The 22,244-nt window shown below is 53.7% G+C and overlaps 1 protein-coding gene across 1 annotated transcript; it reads right to left on the reverse strand.

Moving 5' to 3' along the window:
* Nucleotides 1-873: 873 nt before the first annotated feature.
* LOC138072854 (fatty-acid amide hydrolase 1) lies at nucleotides 874-21,657 on the reverse strand. The gene is made up of 15 exons (XM_068964100.1): nucleotides 21,268-21,657; nucleotides 11,384-11,497; nucleotides 9,421-9,555; nucleotides 9,084-9,217; nucleotides 8,795-9,001; nucleotides 8,504-8,544; nucleotides 8,162-8,286; nucleotides 6,029-6,154; nucleotides 5,419-5,516; nucleotides 3,917-4,016; nucleotides 3,619-3,659; nucleotides 2,628-2,667; nucleotides 2,024-2,132; nucleotides 1,350-1,495; nucleotides 874-1,130 (listed from the first exon to the last, which is right to left on the reverse strand). The coding sequence occupies exons 1-15, from the start codon at nucleotides 21,460-21,462 to the stop codon at nucleotides 1,002-1,004; spliced, it is 1,740 nt and encodes a 579-aa protein (XP_068820201.1). The 5' UTR covers nucleotides 21,463-21,657; the 3' UTR covers nucleotides 874-1,001.
* Nucleotides 21,658-22,244: the final 587 nt, after the last annotated feature.

Consider the following 22,244-nt stretch of genomic DNA (forward strand, 5'->3'; position numbering starts at 1 on the left):
CATCTACCAAACTCGTCCTGGTTTTCGGGCATATTTTTCGCTCTCCTTGGGATGTCCTCGTCCCCTCCCTCAGCCTCTGGGAACCTCAGTCTCTAGGCAACACAGGTTCTCCTCCTTCGGGAAGCCTTCCCATAACATCCAGTCCTTGACTGGTCCTGCAAGCACTCTCTGCCAGATCATCTTGTCTTGGGCTTGCCTCCCCAGGCCTGTGGGCTGCCCTCCCCAAAAGACTCCCTGCTGCCCTGTGCCCAGCCCTGTGCTGCCCGCGGAGGACAAAGATGTAGAAATAGTGCCCCTGCGTCAAGGAAAGCCAGTGTGTGAGGCGACCCACCTGCAGATGCCTACTGGACAGGGCTGATTGGACAGAAACAGCCCCCCTACTCCAGGGCTCAGAGGGAGAAAGAGGGATCTGAGCTGGGCCTCAAAGGATGTAATGGTAGAGCAGAAAGGGCCTCCTCAGCAGAGGGAAGGAGCACAGGGGGAGGAGAGAGAGAAGACAACGTCGAACAAGGTAGGGCTTAGTCTGAGGGTTGGGAGGCGGGGACCGGGAGACAGTGGGTGAGGGTGAAGAGCTGGGGCTGCAAGAGCCACCCCGAAAAACCTGTGTCCATGCTGTGAGCGGCAGGAACTAGAGGAGGTTTGGGAGCAGGAGATGGACATGGCTGAAGTTGGGTTCTAGAAGGGCGGGTATCCAACCCCTGGGCCCCTAAGTGACCGCCAGAAAGCACACACACACCAGACACCAGTTCTTGACTGTTAGTCATCATGTCATGCCCTCTGGCTGCCACGGTGAGGGGGGTGGTCAGGACAGAGAGCGGACCTGGAGAGGAAGTGAGGTTCAGATTCAGTGGGTCTGGGCTTCTTGTAGGGGGCGACAGAGGAGGGACTCGGAAGCCTCAGCCCAGGCTGAACACTTCCTGGCGGGGCGGCAACGCAGCCCTGACCAGGCTGGCTGCAGCTCCAGGGGGGTCTCGGGTCCTCGGGGGCCGGGTGGGCGGCAGTCAGGAGAGCTGCTTGTCCGGGTTCATCAGTTGCTCCACCTCCCGCATGAACCGCAGACACAGCTCTTCCTGCCAGGGCAGAGCCACGCACTGCACAGCCACAGGCAGCCCCACGCTCTTCCTCACAACCTGCAGGGGACACAGGCATCAGGACCTGAGGTCTCAAGGCAGGGCCCCACCCAGACCTAGGACGTGACCCAGCTGGGGAGGAGGGGCAGCACAGCAGGGCCCGCCCACAGTCTCTAGGGGTCCTGCGTTAAGAAAGGCCGACAAGGCCTGTGCCTGCTTATACTGTCCTCTCCGCTAGAGGAAGGGGTCCCGCGGGGGAGACGAGGGGAAGAGACTCGCCTTCCGCAGCATCTTGTCCCAGATATCCCCAAAGTAGCCCTTGTAAAGCTGCAGCTGGGCCTCGTCCTCGGCGGTCACCGTGGTGACAGGTACCACCCCCGCGGGGAAGTCCAGGCAGTTGTAGAGCAGAGTATAGCTGACGGCCCCTGAGACACAGCACAAGGGGCTGGAGCAGGTCAGCCGACCTTCCATGATGACTGTCCGCTCCGAGCCCCCATCTTCCACCCTAAGAGATGGCACTGGCCTCCACCAGCAGGGAGGGGTTCTCTCCTAGGGCTGAGACTTGAGTGAGAGGGACAAGGCCCAGGAACCTGGATTCAGGGCAGGCTGGAGAGCCCGCTAGCGCTTGCCCTGTGCTTCCCCCACTGCAGCTTCATTGCTGTTTTCTTGGTTTACCTAAATCCCACCTGGACTTCAAATACCACCTCCCAAAACCATAGACCCTGTAACAAGATCTCCAACTTGAGTATCGCTGAGGACGAGGAGCTCATTCCCTCCCAAGGCATACCACCTGACTCCCAACTCTCCAGCCAACCAGACTGTGAGCGTATCGGGGGTGGAGTCCTCCCCCAGGGTTCCTCTCCTCCTACTGCCCAGCAACCCCGCCAGGTACAGGGCGGAACTCAGAAAAGAAGAGACAGGTGAGAGGTATGTGATGGGGCTGCCAGCCTCACCTGTGGCCTTGCCTGGGCCATTCAGGTCCAGAGCAGGGCCCAGCATGGGGGTGAGCAGCACATCCAGCTCCAGGGCTCTCCACTGGGCCATCACGGAGTGCCGGTATACCTGCGGAGGACACCCACACGCCCAGTGAAGCACTCAGACCAAACCCATCACATGGATTCTGCAGTACAGGCACTGAGGCAGGGTGACTGGCCCCATGCCTGCCCCAGATCTGAACTGAACCACATAGCATGGAGGACCTCGGGATACTCAGACAGGAATGCTTTCAGGGGGCATCAGATGCTCCACGGAACCACAGAGACCACTCTTCCTGCCAGGGTGGGGCCACAGAGTGTTGGTTACAGGCAGCACCAGAGTGGCAAAGAGGTGTCCAGGGCAGGAGTCCCACTCAGGCCGACCCAGGCCCTTAGGATGGGCCTCTGGGCAAGTGAGGGTCACAGAGCAGGCCCCAAACGGCCCAATCCAGGGAGTGGGAGCAGGGGATGATGGGCCACTCCAGGGGACCAGAGGGACCAGTGTCCAAGAGACCCCGAAGCATATGCCCTGTCCGGCCCCACCCCCACCCGCCCTACTCTAGTCCAGGGGCTCTGGCCTCACCTCAATCTCATGATGCAGTTCCCAGAGCTTTCCGGCTGACCTGGACAGAGGGAGTGGAGTCACTGACCATGATGACCACAGCCATGGGGATTAGCAACATCAGGCCCCTACTCTCAAAACCTCCCAGATTTCCTTCCTTCTCAGACCCTTCTCAATTCCAGGGCACTCTGAGAAGAAAGCAGTGCAGGGCAGAAGTTCTAATCCCTAAGTTCATATCCCATGGAGTCCCCAAGAGGGACTTAGGCCAGACCCTCAGCTACTCTTAGGACACAGAGCTGCCCGAGGTCCTCAATGCCTGGTGGTGAGAGAGGAATGGGCTTCCCCCGTGGCTCAGCGGTAAAGAAGCCACCTGCAGTGTAGGAGCCACAGGAGACACAGGTTCAATCACTCAGTAGGGAAGATCCCCTGGAGGAGGGCATGGCAACCCACTCCAGTATTCTTGCCTGGAGAAGCCCTTGGACAGAGGAGCCTGGCGGGCTCCAGTCCATTGAGTCACAAAGAGCTGGGCACGACTGAAGCGACTTAGCACACGCACATGAAAGAGAAGGCAAGTCCACAAGTTGTAAGGGCCCGAGAATCAGGCAGTTTACTCCCATCTTTTCTGGCTTGAGGCCCCAAGGGGCAGGCAGGAGCCGGCACAGTGCAGTTCAGCCTCTAAGACCAGCACCTCTCACGGGTCCCCAATATCCCCCGCTCCTTGCCACCCACTAGCTCCTTTCTGGGCCTTTCCACCCACGTCCAGGCAGGGCAATCTCCTCCTCTTCATCCTCTCCCAACCTTGCTCTCCTTCAGGTCTTTACTCTCCAATCCTGTATCTTGCCAAGACATCTTTAAGACTGCCCCCCCCGCCCAAGGCCACAGAGGTTGCCACCCTGCTTAGACCACTTCCAGCCTCAAAAGCTACTTCTCCCATCATTTCCCATTGGAAAGCACTTGGACCCAGGTCTGGGGGACAGCTGTACAGGCATCTGGGCGTGGGAAAAACTCTTACCGAGACTTCATATTGTTGAGAAAGGCTGATAACCTTGGGAGCTGCAAAAGAACAGACACTGTCAGTGACTAGACTTTAGGCCAGGTGTAGCAATAATCTTCAGGCCAAGCCACCTAGGCCTCCTCCCTCTGTCCCTCCCCGCAGGCCCCAGGTCAGCACTCCTCTCAGCAAGCAGGTTGGCTGAAGATTGAAGAGCATGAGGGGAGGAAAAGAGATAGGGTGGGGGCTGAGAAGAGGAGGCTAAGGGAAGGGGGAAAGAGCCCAGTGGTGCCCACCCTTCCACTCCTTGTGCCCTCACCAGAGGCTTCATCATGAAAGCCAGCAGTCCTTTAAGCCATCCGGGCAGCCTCAGAACTGAGATCAGGTCCCCCAAGCAGGGATCCACGAAATCACCTTTGCTGGGAGACAAAGGGTCCAGTCCAGGTGCGTCCACCCAAGGCGGCTCCTGGCTCACCCCCACCTGCGGCATCCCCAGCCTCCACTCAGTGACTCTACCTCCCTCCTCTCCAGACTCCGAGCCACAGCCTCCAGCCCCTTCATCCCAGCCTCTCCTTTCCAATATGTGACATATGTCTGCAGACCCTTTGGGATGCTTAGGCTCCACCCATACCCACTGGAGCTCCCCAAGGCAGGGCTCCCTGTCTCCCTCCATTGCAAACTCAGCTCAGAGCAATAAGAACTGTGGACAGCATCTCCCTGGCCTGAAGATACTGCCGAGGGCATCCCCCCACAGATGCTGATGCCAGCCTGGAGGCACGAGTGGTGTAATACTGAGTGGGTACAGTAATCCTTGCCTCTGAGGCTATCTCTGCTCTCCATCTCAGGGAAAGGTCTCAGGCAGCTGACTCTGGAGCCTCACCCCAAGGGCCAAACTGAGGGGTGGCCCTTTCCACTGAAGTGAAAGTTGCTCAGTCGTGTCCAACTCTTTGCAACCTCATGGAATAGTCCATGGAATTCTCCAGGCCAGAATAGTGGAGTGGGTAGCCGTTCCGTTCTCCAGGGGATTTTCTCAACCCAGGGATCAAACCCAGGTCTCCTGCACTGCAGGTGGATTCTTTACCAGTTGAGCACCAGAGAAGCCCAAGAATACTGGAGTGGGTATCCCTTCTCCAGTGGATCTTCCGGACCCAGGAATCGAACCAGGGTCTCCTCCATTGCAGGCAGATTCTTTACCAGCTAAGTTACCAGGGAAGCCTCCCAAACCATACTTGGCTACTGGCAGAAGTCCTGAAGATGCCCCCAGGAGGCATCTTCACAGACCTGCCCTGCCCTCATCAGCCTTTAGAACTGAAAACATCCCCGTGGGACCAGCTTCTCAAATATGAGCTCTGCAAAGCCCCGTAAAGCTGGTGTAGTCCAACCTTCTGACTTTTCAGACAAGAAAACAGATCCTGGTCAAAGGCGGAAGACGTGGCACAAATCCAAGGAGTGTGGAGTAACGGCAGGTCTACACCCCTGCCCTCCTGCTTGACTCCACCCTTGTTTCTCAGATTTCCCCAATAGATAAGCAACTTCCTACACAACTCAGCCCAGGGCCAGGCCAGGGCTGCTCAATCCTGCCTCTCCCCACACTGGCACCTTTCCAAAGTCTCCCTGACAAGGCAGCTAAGGCTCAGCTTGAAGCCAGAGGGATGGTAAGGTCCCTGCCCAGAAAGCTCCAGGCCTTCTTCAGGTTCTGCCGAGGCCTGTCCTCCATCTTCCCCAATGGCCTGTCCCAGGGAGGAACACAGCACTCACCTGCTCTCCCTGCATCTACCCATGTCCTGATCCCACCACCCACCCCCAAACCCAGTCACTCACAAGTTCTGTAGGAAGGTCGCTCCACCATCACTGAACAGTCCGCCCGTGCCCAGGGTCTCCAGAGCATGGGGTATGTTGCTCGGCAGGAAGGGAACCAGCTGCAGAGATGGAGGCATGTAAGGTTCCCAGACCTACAAACCCTTGGGCCCCACCCCCTAAGACACACTGTCCAGGCAGCCCTCAGCCCTCACGGCACCCTCACTGGAGCCACAGAGGCACCCTCGTTGGCCCTGATAACTCCCCATAAGATACGTATCCTGAGAGGAGTCTAGAACCACATATAAGCCTGTCTCAGGTGAATGGCCCCAAGCCTGCCATCTCAGGGCCCTGAGAACCCCTGGACAGCTGTGCACCACTGTTTGTGGTTGACGAGGAAGGGCCACTCCATGCAGCTCCCACATCCCAGCTCAGAGGTGAGGTCACCATCAAGCATGCACCCCAATACTGCCGACCAGCCCCTTTTTACTGGTCCCCCAGGGCCAATTTGCGACCTCAATCTCAGATCAGGGTGCAAGGGTGCCAGGGATGGGTGGCAGCCATGGGTACCTAGAAGGCTTCCCTGAAGGAGGGGCAATGCCAGGACCTGTGGGTTCCCCCTCCCCTAGCATACCGTGTGGCCAGCAACCTCAAGTCTCTGCTTGGTCTCCAGCAGGGCCCGCTTCATGGCCGGCGTGGGCATGGTATAGTTGTCAGTCTCATAATACCCTACACGCAGGGGCTGAGAGCTCCTGTAGACCTGGGGGCAGCACACACGAGTCAGAGTCAGGTCAGGAGACGGTGGCCCGAAGCAGGGCTCCCAGAGCTCAGAGCCATTACTCAGCCCCAGACAAAGCTGTGAGGCTGCTGCCTAGATCCCCCCAAAACTGACTGCCAGGGAGGCCAGCCCCTGCTTTGTCTGACCCCTTCACAAAACACCTTCCCAGTGACTCTGCAGGTGGACAGAGCAAGAAGGAGGATTCCACAGGCTTCAGGTCTAGATAGAGAGACAGGCCCTGAGCAGGGGTGGGACTTGCCCCAGGCCACTCATCAGGGTAGAGTGGCAACATCAGGGTGGAAACCCAGGCATCCACAGCCTGTTTCAAGGATGCAAGTCCTGGCTCCCATAATAGATTGTTCCAGACCTTGGGACAGGGGCCTCATTGCCTCTCCTCCCTCTTGGGAAGGGGCCCTTGGGTAGAGTTAGAACATCTCCTCAACTGAGGAGTGGGAGCTTGCCCTCCCTCGCCCCAGCCCAGATCTCATGCTGCCCAGGGGTCCTCACCCCTTCCCAGGCAAGAGGTCTGTAGGGAGTAATGCCAGACCGCTGAGAAACAGCACTTACATCACACAGCTTACACAGTCTACATAAACATGGCTTTACTATACCTCCTGGAAGAGGGAATGGCAACCCACTCCAGTATTCTTGCCTGGAGAATTCCCATGGACGGAGAAGCCCCAAGGGCTACAGCCCATGGGGCTGCAGAGTCAGACACGATTGAGTGGCTAAGCACACACTATAGCACTCTCTAGCTTGACTACTCCTGAAATCTGTTGCTCGTAAAGGACAGATAACTTTATTAGTCATTCTTAAAAGACCCGTCAGCTCTTCAATAGGATCAGCTAACAACAGTTTACTTTCCAAGACTCCTTGAACTGCTCTCCTCAGAATCCTCACCTCGCTGCACCCACCAGTCCTAACCAATTACATTATGACCCAGTCCTAACCAACCCCCTACACTGACATGAAGTGAAAGTGACTCAGTCGAGTGCGACTCTTGGCGACCCCATAGACTATATACTCCATGGAATTCTCCAGGCCAGGACACTGGAGTGGGTAGCCTTTCCCTTCTCCAGGGGATCGTCCCAACACAGGGATTGAACCCCGGTCTCCCGCATTGCCGGTGGATTCTTTACCAACTGAGCTATCATTGGCATATCCACCAACAAACTAACGTCAATATTCTAACTTGGTGCTCCTTCCCCATGCTACTAAGGCTCTGTGTGGGCAGCGCCCTCCCTCACCACAGACAGTAATACACTCAGCCTTATCTGATCCACAGGCTGTTTGGTGATATCTGGGGGGAGCCAGTATCTGACAGATCCCGGCCCACAGATCCCAGCTTTCTCTGGGAGAGAGATTGCTCTGCTTTTAACTGTTCTTAACTCACTCAGCCTCTGTGCCAAGCATTCTGCTGGAGGCTGGGGATGGAGAAATGAATGCTGCTAAGAAAGGATCCTGTTTACTGGCTTGTCAAACATGGGACAAGTTCAGTTCTCCCTCAAGCTGTTCTTAGCCTCAAGGTCCCTCCTGTTCCACAGCGACAGCCCCAGGGCTCTGACTCCCAGCCAGCCAATTTGAAAGGCTCCGGATTTCCAAATGCAGGAAAGGGCACCATCTGGTGGCTGTTTGCAGAGGTGCTGCTGTGCTCAGTCACTCTTGTGTTCGACTCTGCAACCCCATGACTGTAGCCCACTAGACTCCTCTGTCCACGGGATTATCCTGGTAAGGATACTGGAGTGGGTTGCCATTTCCTTCTCCAGGGAATCTTCCCGACCCAGGGATTGAACCCATGCCTCCTGCATCTCCTGCACTGGCAGGCGGATTCTTTATCACTGTGCCACCACCGGCAGAGGTGCTAGTGCTGGCCTTAGACCCCCGGGGGCTGGTTTTCAAGAGACAGGGCCTCCCAGGCCTGCCTGCAAGGGCTCAGGAGCACCAGTGAGCCCCAAATCCATCCCTATGCCCACCCCCACCCCTGCTCACCTCCTCCCTGAAGGGCAAGGGGGGCACGGTGGGGTCCAAGCGGAACATGTCCTCACACAGCAGTGCTCGCAGGCATAGCGCCAGGCTCTCCACATCCCGGGCCATAGGGCCGACTGCCAGCTGTACTGTGGGGCAGGGAGGGGAGGAGAGAGAGATCACGCAGCCCCGAGCGCTTCCGGGGCTGGGTCCAAAAAGGGTTGGGCCGGAGCCCTGGAGTGTGAGCAGATAGGAGGTAGGAACCCAGACCTAGAGTGGCCTGGAGGCCCAACACTGCCCCGAGAGAGGCAGGGCAAAGGTGCAGACCCCCCTCCTCCAGGGCGCGTTGGGAACCACAGGCCTCACCTGCTACCTGTCCATAGACACAGCCCTTCAGGCCACTCTTGCTGGATAAGAAACACAAGATGTTGGAAATGGGAAATGGCCACCCCTTGCCCAACCCCACATCCAGTCAGCAGCCCCCAACTCTCTCACCACTTTGGAAACTAGGAACCAGGGGCTGGTGGTGCTCTGACACTACCTCCTAGCAAAACCCCAGTCTGGGAATCCCTGCCTGGAGCCCAGAGAGGTGGGAAGCTAGGCCAAGGTCACACAGCAGGACTCAGAGGCTGCCTCCACCCGCCACCTACATCCTACCTGAGGCGGTTCCCCGTGGGTTTGAGGCCGCAGATGCCACAGAAGGCTGAGGGAAAGCGGATGCTGCCTCCAATGTCGGTGCCTAAGCCCAGTGGGGAGCCCCCAGCGGCAATGAGGGCCCCCTCGCCCCCTGAGGAGCCACCTGGGCTCTTGGAAGAATTCCATGGGTTCATGGTCGGGCCAAAGAGGGGGTTACTGCAGTCAAAGCTGGAGGAAGCGGGAAGGGATCAGCCCCTGTCATGCGGGTACCAGTGCCCCTGCCCCCCGCCCTGCAGCCCTGGGACCCAACCTGAACATGGACTGGGGGACATTGGTGTGCACGAAGGGCAAGGCGCCCTGCAACTTCAGCACCTGCACCACCACACAGTCAGCCTCCGCTGGCACCCCCTGGTTCAGGCTCAAGCCCAGTGTCGAGTCCTGGCCCTGGAAGCACGGAGGGTGAGAGGGACATGGGTGATGAGCCAGGGGGCTTCAACACACAGAGTCTGCTCCCACCACCACCCTTCAGGCCAAGGCAGGACACACCTGCAGTGCCCTCGCAAGGCCTTTGGGCCTAGGACTTCCTCTGAGGGCCCAGGGTGACCCAGGGCCCAGAGCTGGCCGGCAGGCAGTGGAGCAGGGCGCACCTTACAGCTGAAGCACTCCTTGAGGCTCACGGGGACACCATAGAGCAGGCCCTGCCTTGGGACCTTGCACAGCTGAGTCTCACAGTCTGCCAGGTAGGTGGTCACACAGTTAGTCCCTTTGTTGACTTCCCAGGCCTGGGGGAGGGAGAAATGGACACACAACAGAGTACAGTGAGGCTGGCTTCTTTTGTTTTTTCAACTGTGGTAAAATCAACATAGTGTAAGATTGGCCTTTTCAAATATACACCCAGTGACAGGGTAACCATGAACATGACCCAGAGCCAGGAGCACAGAGGGTAAGTAGGCCCAGTACTGGCCTCACTGGGACATGCGGCCCAGGCTTACTCAGGCTGTCTCTGACCTTCACCTCCAAGACAGACAGAGATAGAGTGCTCCGAGGACCAGGACACTCAAAGGAACTTCTGAGGATACTGACCTCAGATGCCCTGCAGAGGCCGAGCTAGGGGGAGGGTGACCCTTGGCCACCCCACCCACATCCTCCTTCAAGCCACACCGGTGCCCAGTGAGGCTAGATCCCCGTGTTAAGTTGCACCAGGAGTTGGTGCAGAGCAGGGCTAGACCCAGGCTTCTGCTTCCTGGCACCCAGCACTCTCCTCTGCCCCAGGCCTGGCCCTCACCTGCCCAGGTGAAACCTCCACCCCTCCCCAGGAACACCTGAATCTGAGGAATGGCTGACTGATACCAGCTGATAGGAACATGAGTGTGGCCCTATTACCAACTCAGGTCTGTGAAATCTGTCTGCTGCCCAGGGCAGGAAAAGAGGAGGCCAATCCGTAGCCAGAATGCTCTCTGTGGAAGCTCCCTCTGAAGGCCTGGAGCTTTTTCAGGGACATGGATTCAAAAGAAGCAAACCCATCTGCTGAGACTGTGTCCTTTCAATGCACCCAGCCCAGGGGTGTCCAGTCCTTCCTCCACAGTCCCTCTCTGTCCCCCTCTCAGCTGCAGTCACTCGCACCACTCTCACATCTCTGGCACTCATGGCCACCTGCTTAGGGGTCACAGTCACTGCCACGGACTCTCTTCCAAGAGATCATATCACATACAAGTCATTTTCATAAAACACAATTTATTCCTTCATTTCGTTTCAAACACATTTCTTAAGCACTTACTATCAACATATAAAAGACATAGTGTTAGGCCCTAAGGTACAAAGACAACTAAGACTGTCCACCAAAAGCCCACATATGTGCCTTGGGAAAGAGAAAGACAAGGCAAGCCCTACAGTGATGAGAAATGTGCTGTTAGTAAGTGAACACTGAAGAGGAAACCCTAATCCAGACTGGGAGGGGAGGAGGGTTATGGGAGGCTTCCTGGAAGACGTGACTCCTCTCTGGGCCCTGGAGACTCAGGGGGGCCTGTTACACTGAGCAGGGCAAGAGGAGGGAGAAGAGCCTTTCAGGTAAAGGGAACCCCAGAGCACAACAGGCTCTGAGGGCCAGGTAACTTCCAGCAGCTGAGCTGCCGATGCCCCAAGCCCCGGAATCCTTGACCAGAGAGAACGCTGGAATGCTGAGAGGGCAGCTGGCCAGGAGACTGGTGCTTGAGACTGGTGCTTGGTCCTGGAGGGAGACTGGTGGAAGACCCGGGTAACGGAGGAGACAAGAGGATGGTCTAGAGGGAGCTCTAAGAGGGAACAGACCAGACTCGGTGCCTGATGGGGTGGGGGCGGAATAGGGAGGGAAGTCTGGGCTAAAAGCCAGGTTTCTAGGTAGGACAACATGCTCAGTGTCCCCAGCACATGCACACACACAGAGCTTTCTTTCTCTCTCTCTCTCTCTCTCTCTCTCTCTCTCTCTCTCTCATACACACACACAGCTCTGGCTCCCTCCCTCTCTCCCTAGCAGCACTTGGTACTGTGGCCCCACCATGGCCCTCCAGCCAGGTTTTCCCACAGCCTTGCACAGAGAGGGGAGGAAGGAGCGGGGTCACTCCCTGGCCTTACCTTTCCCATGTAGGTGAAGAGCACAGCCTCAGGAGACAGGTCCCCACTGTGTAACTTCTGTACCAGTTGAGGCAGGGGCAGGGCCAGCAGCGCCTCCGAGTCCAGGTCAGGGTTCTGGGGAGACACCTCGGATCAGTCCCCTACTCCCCCCAGGCCCCATGTGCCTGCAGCAGACACCTATGGCCCATGCCCCCAAGTCCCAACACCTACCAAGCACATGCTCACTGTCACATGCCAGCCCATAACAGACATGCCCACCTGTGGCTCTGACATCACAAATGTGCTCCAGCCTGGGCAGGCCCTTGCCACCTGTGGACAGTACAGATCTATCTCTTCCAGAAGCTCACTCAAGGGGGGCCCAGGGAGAGGCCACGCCCAGGCTGAGTATTAGACCATTATGAAAATCATTCCCAGATGGCAATAGTGGTAAAGAACCCACCTGCCAATGCAGGAGACATATGAGACAAGGGTTCAGCCCCTGGGTGGGGAAGAGTCTCTGGAGAAGGGTATGGCAACTCACTCCGGTATTCTTGTCTGGGGAATCCCATGGACAGAGGAGCCTGGCAGGCTACAGTCCATAGCACTGCAGAGAGTTGGACAAGACTGAAGCAGCTTAGCACAGTGGTTGCTGAATGTGGCCACACACCTTGTTGATGTGCTCTGTTTGGATTAAATGTTACCACCATTCCCATTGCACAGCTTAAAGAAACTGATGTTCACAGAGGGGAAGTGCCTTGATTAGGACTTACAGATAAACTATAGTTCTCTGCCCATTCAGCACAAGCTGCCCACTGGCTGTCCACCTGCACCTAACTACTCAACCCTTTGACAGGAGAGGGCAGAAAGAAGAAAACCCTGTCCTAGGTGGCTGGAGTTGAAGCTAGAGCCACATCAAAGAGAGAGGTTTTTTTCCATTCATTCCATAAACATATATATTAGGCATCTACTCTGTACAAAGGACCATGCTAGACATGGGGATACAGCAGTGAACAAGAAAGTCACCTCCCAACAAGGTGCAGAGTTGGGAGTGAGGAGATAATTTGGTGGCTCAGTGATAAAGAATCTGCCTGCAATGCAGGAGACCTGGGTTCAATCCCTGGGTCAGGAAGATCCCCTGGAAAAGGAAATGGCAACCCACTCAGTATTCTTGCTTGGAGAATCCCATGGACAGAGCCTGGAGGGGCTACAGTCTATAGGGTTACAAAGAGTTGGACACAACTGAGCAACAAACACACACGGGTCATTTATAAGTAAACAAATAAGAATTTTAGATAGCCAGAAACAAAGAAAATAACATGGATGTACTGAGTGGGCAGCACACAGGTAGAGAGGGTGGTCAGGGAAGAGCTCTCCGAAGGAGGAGGGACGTTGGTCCGACGCCCACTGCCAGGACTCAGAGGACTCCAGAGTCCCTGGGATCAAAGCCCCTGCCTGCAGACTCCCGTGGCTTCCCCCTCAAGGCCTTTGGGTTAATTAGGAGAGCATCTGAGTTCAGCCACCACATCTCATCTCTACCCTCCTCTGCTCTTGCCAAACTCACCAGGGACTTCCTTGTTGCCCAATACAACAAACACTGGACTCTTCATTCTGCTCCGAGTCTCACGGAGGCATTCACAGGGCTGACTTCAGACTCCTCCTGGGCACAGGCATACCCCTTTCCCAGGGTTCCCTCCCTCCTCTACGCTGCTTCTGTCATCCACTCGTTCAGCCAGTCAACACACACGTTCTGAGCACCCACTCTGTGTCGAGCACTATGTTAGGGCTATGGATTTAGAGGCAGCCTAGACAGACAAGTCCCTGCTCTAGAGCTTACCTTCAAGAAAACAAAGTAATTGAGAAAAATAATTTGAAAAAGAAAAGAAATTTTAATAACACAAGGGACATCCCTGGTGGTCCAGTGGTTAAGAATCCGCCTTCTAGTGCAGGGGATGTAGGTTCTATCCCTGGTTGGGGAACTAAGATCCCACATGCTGCAGGCAACTACTGAGCCTGCATGCTCTGCACTAGCAGTCCCCAGCCTTTTTGGCACTGGGGACCGGTTTCAAGGAAGACAATTTTTTCACAGGCAGGAGGGGTGGGAAGGAGGTATGGGGGTGGGGGGGTGTTCATCAATAATGCGAGCAATGGGGAGTAGCACATGAAGTTTCAGTCACCTGCCCCAGAGCTCACCTCCTGCCGTGCAGCTGGCTCCCAACCCACCACGGACTGCTACCGGCTGGTAGGGGCTGGGGACCCCTCCTCTAGAGCCTATGCTCCACAACAAGAGAAGCCTGCACACAGCAATTAGAGAAAGCTGGCATGCCGCAACGGAGACCCAGCAGAGCCAAGGGTTTTAAAATAAAATAAATTTTTAAATAAAAAAAGAAAGTTAATAAATGATGGCAGATCACAATAAGCGTGAGAAGGGAAGTAAACAGAGTCTGTGACAGAAAGAACAGCGGACTGACTCAGATGCGCTGGGCAGGTAGAGACATTGTTTCAGCTATGACCTGAAGCACGATAAGGAGCCAGACACAGGAAGAGGCAAAGGCTCCTGGAGGTTCCCCTGGGCACCTGCTCTTCCCTCTCTGATGCTGGGAGAAGTCATGCCTCCTCTTGGCTTCCACTCCAGGCCCTACACCTATCACATGGCCTCTAGATCATCTTCAGCCTCCAAATCGTCCTTCGCCTGACCCAGCTCAGCTCAGACCCGCTCACTGGGCTATTCCCTTTGTTCCCTCTGTTCCTGTGTCCTTCCCCTGAGCTCGCTGCCTCTTATCTCCTTTCCACCGGCTCCTCTTCACACAAGGAAGGACGCTGCCATCTGTCCTCAGCTCCCCCTGCTTCCACCCACATCTAATCGGTCACCACGCCCCTAAGTAGCTCTGGAAAATGGCCACCTCTCTGTCTCCTCTACTGAGACCCTTGCCACTGCCGACCCTTTCTCTACTGGGTCACACAGAGGCCACCTAGCTGGCTTCTCTGCCCAAGCTTTGTCACCAGACTACACAGCACAATGATGACCTCGCCTTGCCTGTCCCCTTCAGGTTGCCTCCCACCACAAGGTCCAGGAGATGTTTCTAAGCTGAGGTCCTGTCAGAACCCCCTGTGCCCCCTCAGTGTGACACAGCCCACTCACTCCCACCTCACGCCCAAAGCTGAACACCCATTGCACACACCCACCACAGAGCCTTTGAAATCCAGCCTCAATATCAGGAATATGCTACCGCTTCCCCAAATTTGTTAAAGGGATACAACACTTACTTGGGATTCTTTTTTGTTTTCTTTTTTTAATGATACAAGGAGCTACAAGGAGAAAAAAAAATGGATCCATGATCTACCCCCAACATATTAGATAACCCCTGTGTGCTAAATCACTTCAGTCATGTCTGACTGTGACCCCATGGACTGTAGCCCGCCAGGCTCCTCTGTCCATGGGATTCTTCAGGCAAGAATACTAGGGTGGGTAGTCATGCCCTTCTCTAGGGGATCTTCCCGACCCAGGGATTGAATCCAGGTCTCTGCACTGCAGGAAGATTCTTTACAATCTGAGCCATCAGGGAAGCCCAGACAACCCCTGATGACTTTTTTTTTAAGATATGCAAAATGGAAAGGAAACACTCCCCCCACCTCTAGGACCACCCTGACAAGTCCCTCTTCTGAAAAGGAAACCATAGTTAAGTTTCTGATGAACCCTCAAAGGGAGAAAAAAAATGTTTGTGAAGAACCCACAATGTATATAGTTGTTTATATATATTCTATTTTTGGACAGAAGGATCATACTATATACACAGTTCTATGCCTTGCATTTCTCCACTCACAATGAAAATAGCAAGATTTTTTTCTGATTATATAAATATGTGCTCATTGTAAAAAACGAAAAACGGCCTACCAGTTTGTGGAAGAAAGTAAAAATCACCAGAAAGCCCACCACACTGAGGTAATGACCACCAGGAGCCTGATCACCACCATTCCCCACCTCACCCAGGGTGTCCACAGAGGCCCTGTGCATCTCAGCTAGAAGCTGTTGGGGGGCTCCTCTCAATTCTCAGCACAAATGTTCATTCTTTTCTCTGCTCTTCTGTGTTGACAGTTGATGACACTGTTGCTAACAGCTATTTTTAAGTCTTCAACTAGTTATCAGGCAGCTGAGACATTTTCTCTTTCACAAGACACTAGAGTAAGTCTGCATGTCCAGGAGGCCAATCTAAGAATATGGAGGAAATCAAAATTTATATGGAGAATGCAGGGAAGCATACAAATAAGATCTCACCAAGCATGTGGCCATCTGTATGCCTTTTTTCCCAAGCATAGGATATTACAGCTATCACTGAATCACTGCCCCTCCTCAACCTGTTTTTCTCCTGAACCACCTACTGTCCTAATTTCAGATACCCTAGATGGTCCTCCAAATTTTTTTTTTTCATTCATGGTTCCCTGGTGGCTCAGACGGTAAAGCGTCTGTCTACAATGCGGGAGACCTGGGTTTGATCCCTGGGTCGGGAAGATCCGCTGGAGAGGGAAATGGCAATCCACTCCAGTACTATTGCCTGGAAAATCCCATGGACAGATGATCCTGATAAGTTACAGTCCACGGGGTTGCAAAGAGTCGGACATGACTGAGCAATTTCACTTTATGGTTTATTGTTGTTATTTTTTTTTAATCACTTCTGTTCTATTTCAAGATATACATTCCATTCAATCATGTGACCACTGACATTGACTGAAACAAAAACCATACTGTTCTTTCATTCATTTACTGACTTGTTTTGAAATCAGCTTCAAGTTGGTCTTGGAGATGCCAGGAGGTGGAACTACAGGTCAGATCCAGTTGAAGGGAGAGGCATTTGTAATCCAGTGGGATTTTGACAAAGGGGCTTGTAAGGTCTGTGCAGGAAGGGCATTCAGGTTAAAACCAGAGGTGCAGAGGTGCCGAGGTGTGGGCAAGTGGGATGGCTCTCCCAGTCGTCACAGTCTATCAATGGAAGTCCCTCACTTCAGTCTAGAAAGGACATTAAAACTTACTTAGGGGGCTTCCCGGGTGGCTCAGTGGTAAAGAATCCACCTGCCCATGCAGGAGATAAGGGTTCAATCCCTGGTCCAGGAAGACCCCACACACCGTGTAGCAGCTAAGCCCATGTGCCACAACTACTGAGCCTGCACTCTAGAGCCCAAGAACCATAACTATAGAAGTCCACGCGCCCTAAAGCTCATGTTCGTCAACAAGAGAAGGCACATCAATGAGAAGCCCGCATGCCAAAAGCAGGGAGTAGCCCCAGCTCACACAGCTAGAGAAAAGCCCGCGCAGCAACGACAACCCATCAAAAATAAAACAACTCATTCAGGCAGTAAGGTGGAAGCAAATGGGCAAACGCATGTGACAGATTAAGCCTCACATGGTCAACAGGGCGTATGAAAAGCATACTCCACTCTAAAGTTGCTCTAGAGTCCCAAAAGAGATGAACCATTTTGTGATGTTCAGGAGGCGCTTGGGACCTCCCCTCCTCCAGCAGCACCTTGGGACACAGGATGTATCTGGGTCCCAACTCACTTCTCTGCAGTCTATCAGGCAGGAGCTGTACCACAGGCTGCTGTATTCACCCAGGACCCTCCTGACCTCAAGGCCCCCTTCTCAGTGTGGGGCTGGGCTGAGAAAGCCCGGAAGAAAGACTGTTGAAACAGCCTCAAAACCCCCAGCAGCTCCATCACCAAGCAGAAAGAGCCTTAGGGGTGGGATGGAGGAGGGGCTTCTCCCTAAGGTTATGTGTGAGCTCAGCTAAACCGCCCACCTTCCCCAATGGCTCAGTGAGTTAAGAATCTGCCTGCAGTGCAGGAGACGCAGGGTTCGATCCCTGGGTTGGGAAGATGCCCTGGAAGAGGAAATGGTAACCCACTCCAGTGTTCTTGGCTGGAGAATCCACGGACAGGGGATTCTGGTGGGTATACAGACCATGGGTCAAAAAAGAGCTGGACATGACTGAGTAACTAAGTACACAAACTGTTCACCTCTTACTGATCCCAAAGCTATTGTCTTCAAGACCTCAACCCCTGTGCTGACTGCTCAAAACAAGACAGCTGAACTAGTTCTTTCTTCTGCCAGTCATCAGAAAACCAAAAGGGAATTTCCCTATGTACTCATCTGGAAGAGCCAAGCTTTGGTGTTCTGAGGTCAGGCTTTGACCCACAGAGGGTGTTTAAACAGCTTTTGGTATTTCAAGGCCAAAACCTGCCCTGGAAGTTACTGTTGTGTTGTTGTTCAGTCACTAAGTCATGTCCTGCTTCTTGCAACCTCATAGACTGCAGCATGCCAGGTTCCTGTGTCCCTCACTATCTCCTGGAGTTTGCTTAAATTCATATCCATTGAGTCCCTGATGCTATCTAACCATCTCTTCCTCTGATCCCCACCCCATTCTCCTTTTGCCTTCAATCTTTCCCAGCATCAGGTCTTTTCCAATGAGTCAGCTCTTCGCATGAGGTGGCCAAAGTACTGGAGCTGGCATCAGTCCTTCCAATGAATATTCAGGATTGATTTCTTTTAGGAAATCTACCATGGAAGTTCAGTTCAGTTCAGTTCAGTCACTTAGTCATGTCTGACTCTTTGCGATCCCATGAACCGCAGCACGCCAGGCCTCCCTGTCCATCACCAACTCCTGGAGTCCACCCAAACCCATGTCCATCGAGTCAGTGATGCCATCCAGCCATCTCATCCTCTGTCCCCTTCTCCTCCTGCCCTCAATCTTTCCCAGCATCAGGGTCTTTTCCAATGAGTCAGCTCTTCACATCAGGTGGCCAAAGTATTGGAGTTTCAGCTTCAACATCAGTCCTTCCAATGAACACCCAAGACTGACCTCCTTTAGGATGGACTGGTTGGATCTTCTTGCAGTTCAAGGGACTCTCAAGAGTCTTCTCCAACACCACAGTTCAAAAGCATCAATTCTTTGGTGGTCAGCTTTCTTTATAGTCCAACTCTCACATCCATACATGACCACTGGAAAAACCATAGCCTTGACTAGATGGACTTTTGTTGGCAAAGTAATGTCTCTGCTTTTTAATATGCTGTCTAGGTTGGTCATAACTTTCCTTCCAAGGAGTAAGCATCTTTTAATTTCATGGCTGCAGTCACCATCTGCAGTGATTTTGGAGCCCAGAAAAATAAAGTCAGCCACTGTTTCCGCTGTTTCCCCATCTAATTGCCATGAAGTGATAGGACCGGATGCCATGATCTTAGTTTTCTGAATGTTGAGTTTTAAGCCAGCTTTTTCACTCTCCTTTTTCACTTTCATCAAGAGGCTCTTTAGTTCTTCATTTTCTGCCATAAGGGTGGTATCATCTGCATATCTGAGGTTATTGATATTTCTCCTGGCAATCTTGATTCCGGCTTGTACTTCCTCCAGCCCAGCATTTCTCATGATGTACTCTGCATAGAAATTAAATAAGCAGGGTGACAATATATAGCCTTGACGTACTCCTTTTCCTATTTGGAACCAGTCCAGTTCTAACTGTTGCTTCCTGACCTGCGTACAGATTTCTCAAGAGGCAGGTCAGCTGGTCTGGTATTCCCATCTCTTTCAGAATTTTCTACAGTTTATTGTGATCCATACAGTCAAAGGCTCTGGCATAGTCAATAAAGCAGAAATAGATGTTTTTCTGGAATTCTCTTCCTTTTTCCATGATCCAGCGGATGTTGGCAATTTGATCTCTGGTTCCTCTGTCTTTTCTAAAACCAACTTGAACATCTGGAAGTTCATGGTTCACGTATTCCTGAAGCCTGGCTTGGAGAATTGTAAGCATTACTTTACTAGCATGTGAGATGAGTGCAATTGTGCGGTAGTTTGAGCATTTTTGGGCATTGCCTTTCTTTGGGATTGGAATGAAAACTGACCTTTTCCAGTCCTGTGAACACTGCTGAGTTTTCCAAATTTGCTGGCATATTGAGTGCAGCACTTTCACAGCATCATCTTTCAGGATTTGAAATAGCTCAACTGGAATTCCATCACCTCCAGTAGCTTTGTTCATAGTGATGCTTTCTAAGGCCCACTTGACTTCACATTCCAGGATGTCTGGCTCTATGTGAGTGATCACACCATCGTGATTGTTTGGGTCATGAAGATCTCTTTTGTACAGTTCTTCTGTGTATTCTTGCCGCCTCTTCTTAATATCTTCTGCTTCTGTTAGGTCCATACCATTTCTGTCCTTTATCAAGCCCATCTTTGCATGAAATGTTCCCTTGGTATCTCTAAGTTTCTTGAAGAGATCTCTAGTCTTTCCCATTCTGTTCTTTTCCTCTATTTCTTTGCATTGATCACTGAGGAAGGCTTTCTTATCTCTCCTTGCTAGTCTTTGGAACTCTGTATTCAGATGCTTATATCTTTCCTTATCGCTTCCTTTCTTTTCACAGCTATCAGTAAGGCCTCCTCAGACAGCCTTTTTTTCTTTTTTCCAGTTCTTAAAAATAAAGAAAGGCTGTTGCTCCAGAAGGAAACTGGATGCTTGGATCCAGGTGCTGATGATTGGAGCTGAAGTGAGGGAAAACTCACCCTTCTACTACCCCACACCCCTGCCAGCTGGTGGGTTCCTTGCAACCAAAAGGAGAGTTATGTAGGCAGAAACTGGGCAGATTCCTGCAGCTGCCCCCCCACATTCCTTGGAGCCGGCAGAACTCAGCTAGCTAGCTGCACAGAACTTAGAGTCTCCGGAGCTGCCGAGGTTCTCTAGGCTGGCCTGGCATCACTGCAAAGATCCCTGAGCAGGGCACCAGGGAGCTCTGCCAGAGAAGAAGGATCAGACAGTGATGAAGCTTTGCTCAAGTAGGTAGGGAAAGTGGCCAGTTTGGATTGAGTACCTAAAAATGAAATGATTGTGTACTTTCACTGATTGTGTGCCATGTCAATGAGTAAAGGCTAGAACCAGATATGTTCTTATTTCAATAAATAAATAAGACATTTTCCTGGTCCAGGAATGTTATCGTGTAAATTCATACAGTATATCCAGCTAAAACCGCAAAGCAATCAAGGCCACAGCCAGGGCCTGGCATCCAAGGCCCGGGTCTCCCTTCCTAATCTTTCTTCCTGCTCCTCTCCATTGGAATGAGGCTGGATGGTTCCACCAGGCATCTAGGTTCTAGTTCTAGCTCCTGCCTCATCTTGTCCCACCCAGATTCCATCCAACACCCGTTGGGGCAAGTCGTCTCTCTCGAAGCACATAGGAACTGAGCTTGGTATTTTGACTTGGAACTGAGTCCAGTGTGTCATACACCTAGAGGAAAGCCTCTTCTTCCAGGCCGCTTCCCTCACTCCCATACACACACTGAGCTGATCCAGAGGGAAAGAAGCTTACTGACAGGTCACCCAGGGAAGGGCTGGAACTAAACCTATCCATGAAAGGAACTTATAACCCATCCGACTCCACAGCCAGGTGGCAGGAGTCCACCTCAGCTGGTAACTCCCTGGGGACTTGCGCAAGTCCCTCCCCAGCTCCCTCTGAGCATCCTCAATGAATCTGAACTGTAAGCTCTCAGAAATCCCTTGACCATCAATTACTTTATGATTCCAAAGTCCTAAACCCAAGCATCCTATTGGTTCTCATCTTGCAGTTTAAGCCTCCTAGTAAGTCCATGTTCTTGAGATTATCTGGCACACAGCAAAGCTCCTCTTGGACCCAGTGAGGCGACAGCCTTCGACGACCTGCCCTGTCCCTTTCGTTTCCATTCCTCCCCTAGGCCCCACCTGGCTCAGAAAAGAGTACGGAATGCATGATGGCGAGAGGGGTGTCAGAAAGTTACAAACCTGCGCTGCCCACACACCTGAGCTGCCGGCCGCCCGTCCCTCCGCGCGCCCGGGCGGCTCAAAGCGCTGCTGCCACCCCGAGCCCTCCCACTCCACACCGATTCCAACCCCGGCTGTCACCTGGAGCCGGAAGCGCTGCGCCGCCTTGTCCATGGTGTCCAGGGCCGCTTTCTGCCTCCGTCGCGCTCGGACCGCCGAGGCCCTCGCTGTCCGGCGACTGGACCAGCGCAGGGCCAAGGCCGCCGCCACGAAGCAGCAGGCCAGGGCGGCCCCGGAAACGCTGGAGAGCGCGGCCCACAGTTCGCCCAGCACCATGATCTCCCGCCGCCGACCGCTGCCGCGGGCAACCGATGAGAAATCAGCGATCTCGGACTCCGCCGCAAAACCCGGCCTGGATCAGCCCGGGATCCAGCGCCCGCCTGCGCCGGAGGGGAGGCAGGGACGGTAGAGCTGCTCGGCCAAGCGCTGTTGCCCGGCAGCCGGCTGGAGACAGGTGGAGCGCAACGGTCAAGGCGAAGCGCCGCGGTTCCGCTGGGACGGCTCCCCAAGTTCTAAGGCTCTGGGCGGTGCGGAGAGGGAGGAGCACCTGCTTCCCGTGGGCGCCCTCGGAAGCTCGAGCCTAGCTGCCGTTCGGCGCCCCCGTCTGGCCTGGCCTCAGCCCGGTGCACCCAAGACCCTCAACTCAAGGAAGATGCTGTCCAACCCGAGCCACTTCGGGAAAGAGGATGGAGAGCAGCTACAGACTGTACTCGCGGACCTGATTAACCCTGCAAAGAATTTAGCAGTATTATTTCTGGAGAAGCTTGTCTTAGGCTGTGTACCGCAGGGCACTCGCCTCTCCCCTGCATGGGGCTTGGGGGTGCCAGCAGGAGAGGGGCACAGGATGTTTCTCTCAGGGAGTCCATCTGCTACCCCCTCCCCTCCCCAGTCCTGGGACCCGATGTCTTTAGGGAGGTGGGGGGAGGGGAGCGGATTATCTATATACACACAATACTTCTCCAATCTAGGCCTCTCTCACAGGTCTTTATGTGCTCAATTTCATTTGTCCTCCCAACAGATGAGGAAAGCATTTTTATCATCCTCATTTACTAATGAGG

This window comes from Capricornis sumatraensis, chromosome 2, assembly GCF_032405125.1.
Source record: "Capricornis sumatraensis isolate serow.1 chromosome 2, serow.2, whole genome shotgun sequence".
In the NCBI taxonomy this organism is placed as follows: Eukaryota; Metazoa; Chordata; class Mammalia; order Artiodactyla; family Bovidae; genus Capricornis; species Capricornis sumatraensis.

Bases quoted from the DNA above. Each gene is read 5' to 3' on its own strand.
- LOC138072854 (XM_068964100.1), bottom strand. From the start codon at position 21,462: ATGGTGCTGGGCGAACTGTGGGCCGCGCTCTCCAGCGTTTCCGGGGCC. The intron at 5,517-6,028 runs GTATGCTAGGGG...CCATCTCTGCAG, and splicing joins TTGAGGTTGCTGGCCACACG to CTGGTTCCCTTCCTGCCGAG. The intron at 2,133-2,627 runs GTGAGGCCAGAG...TGTCCTCCGCAG, and splicing joins AACTGCATCATGAGATTGAG to GTATACCGGCACTCCGTGAT.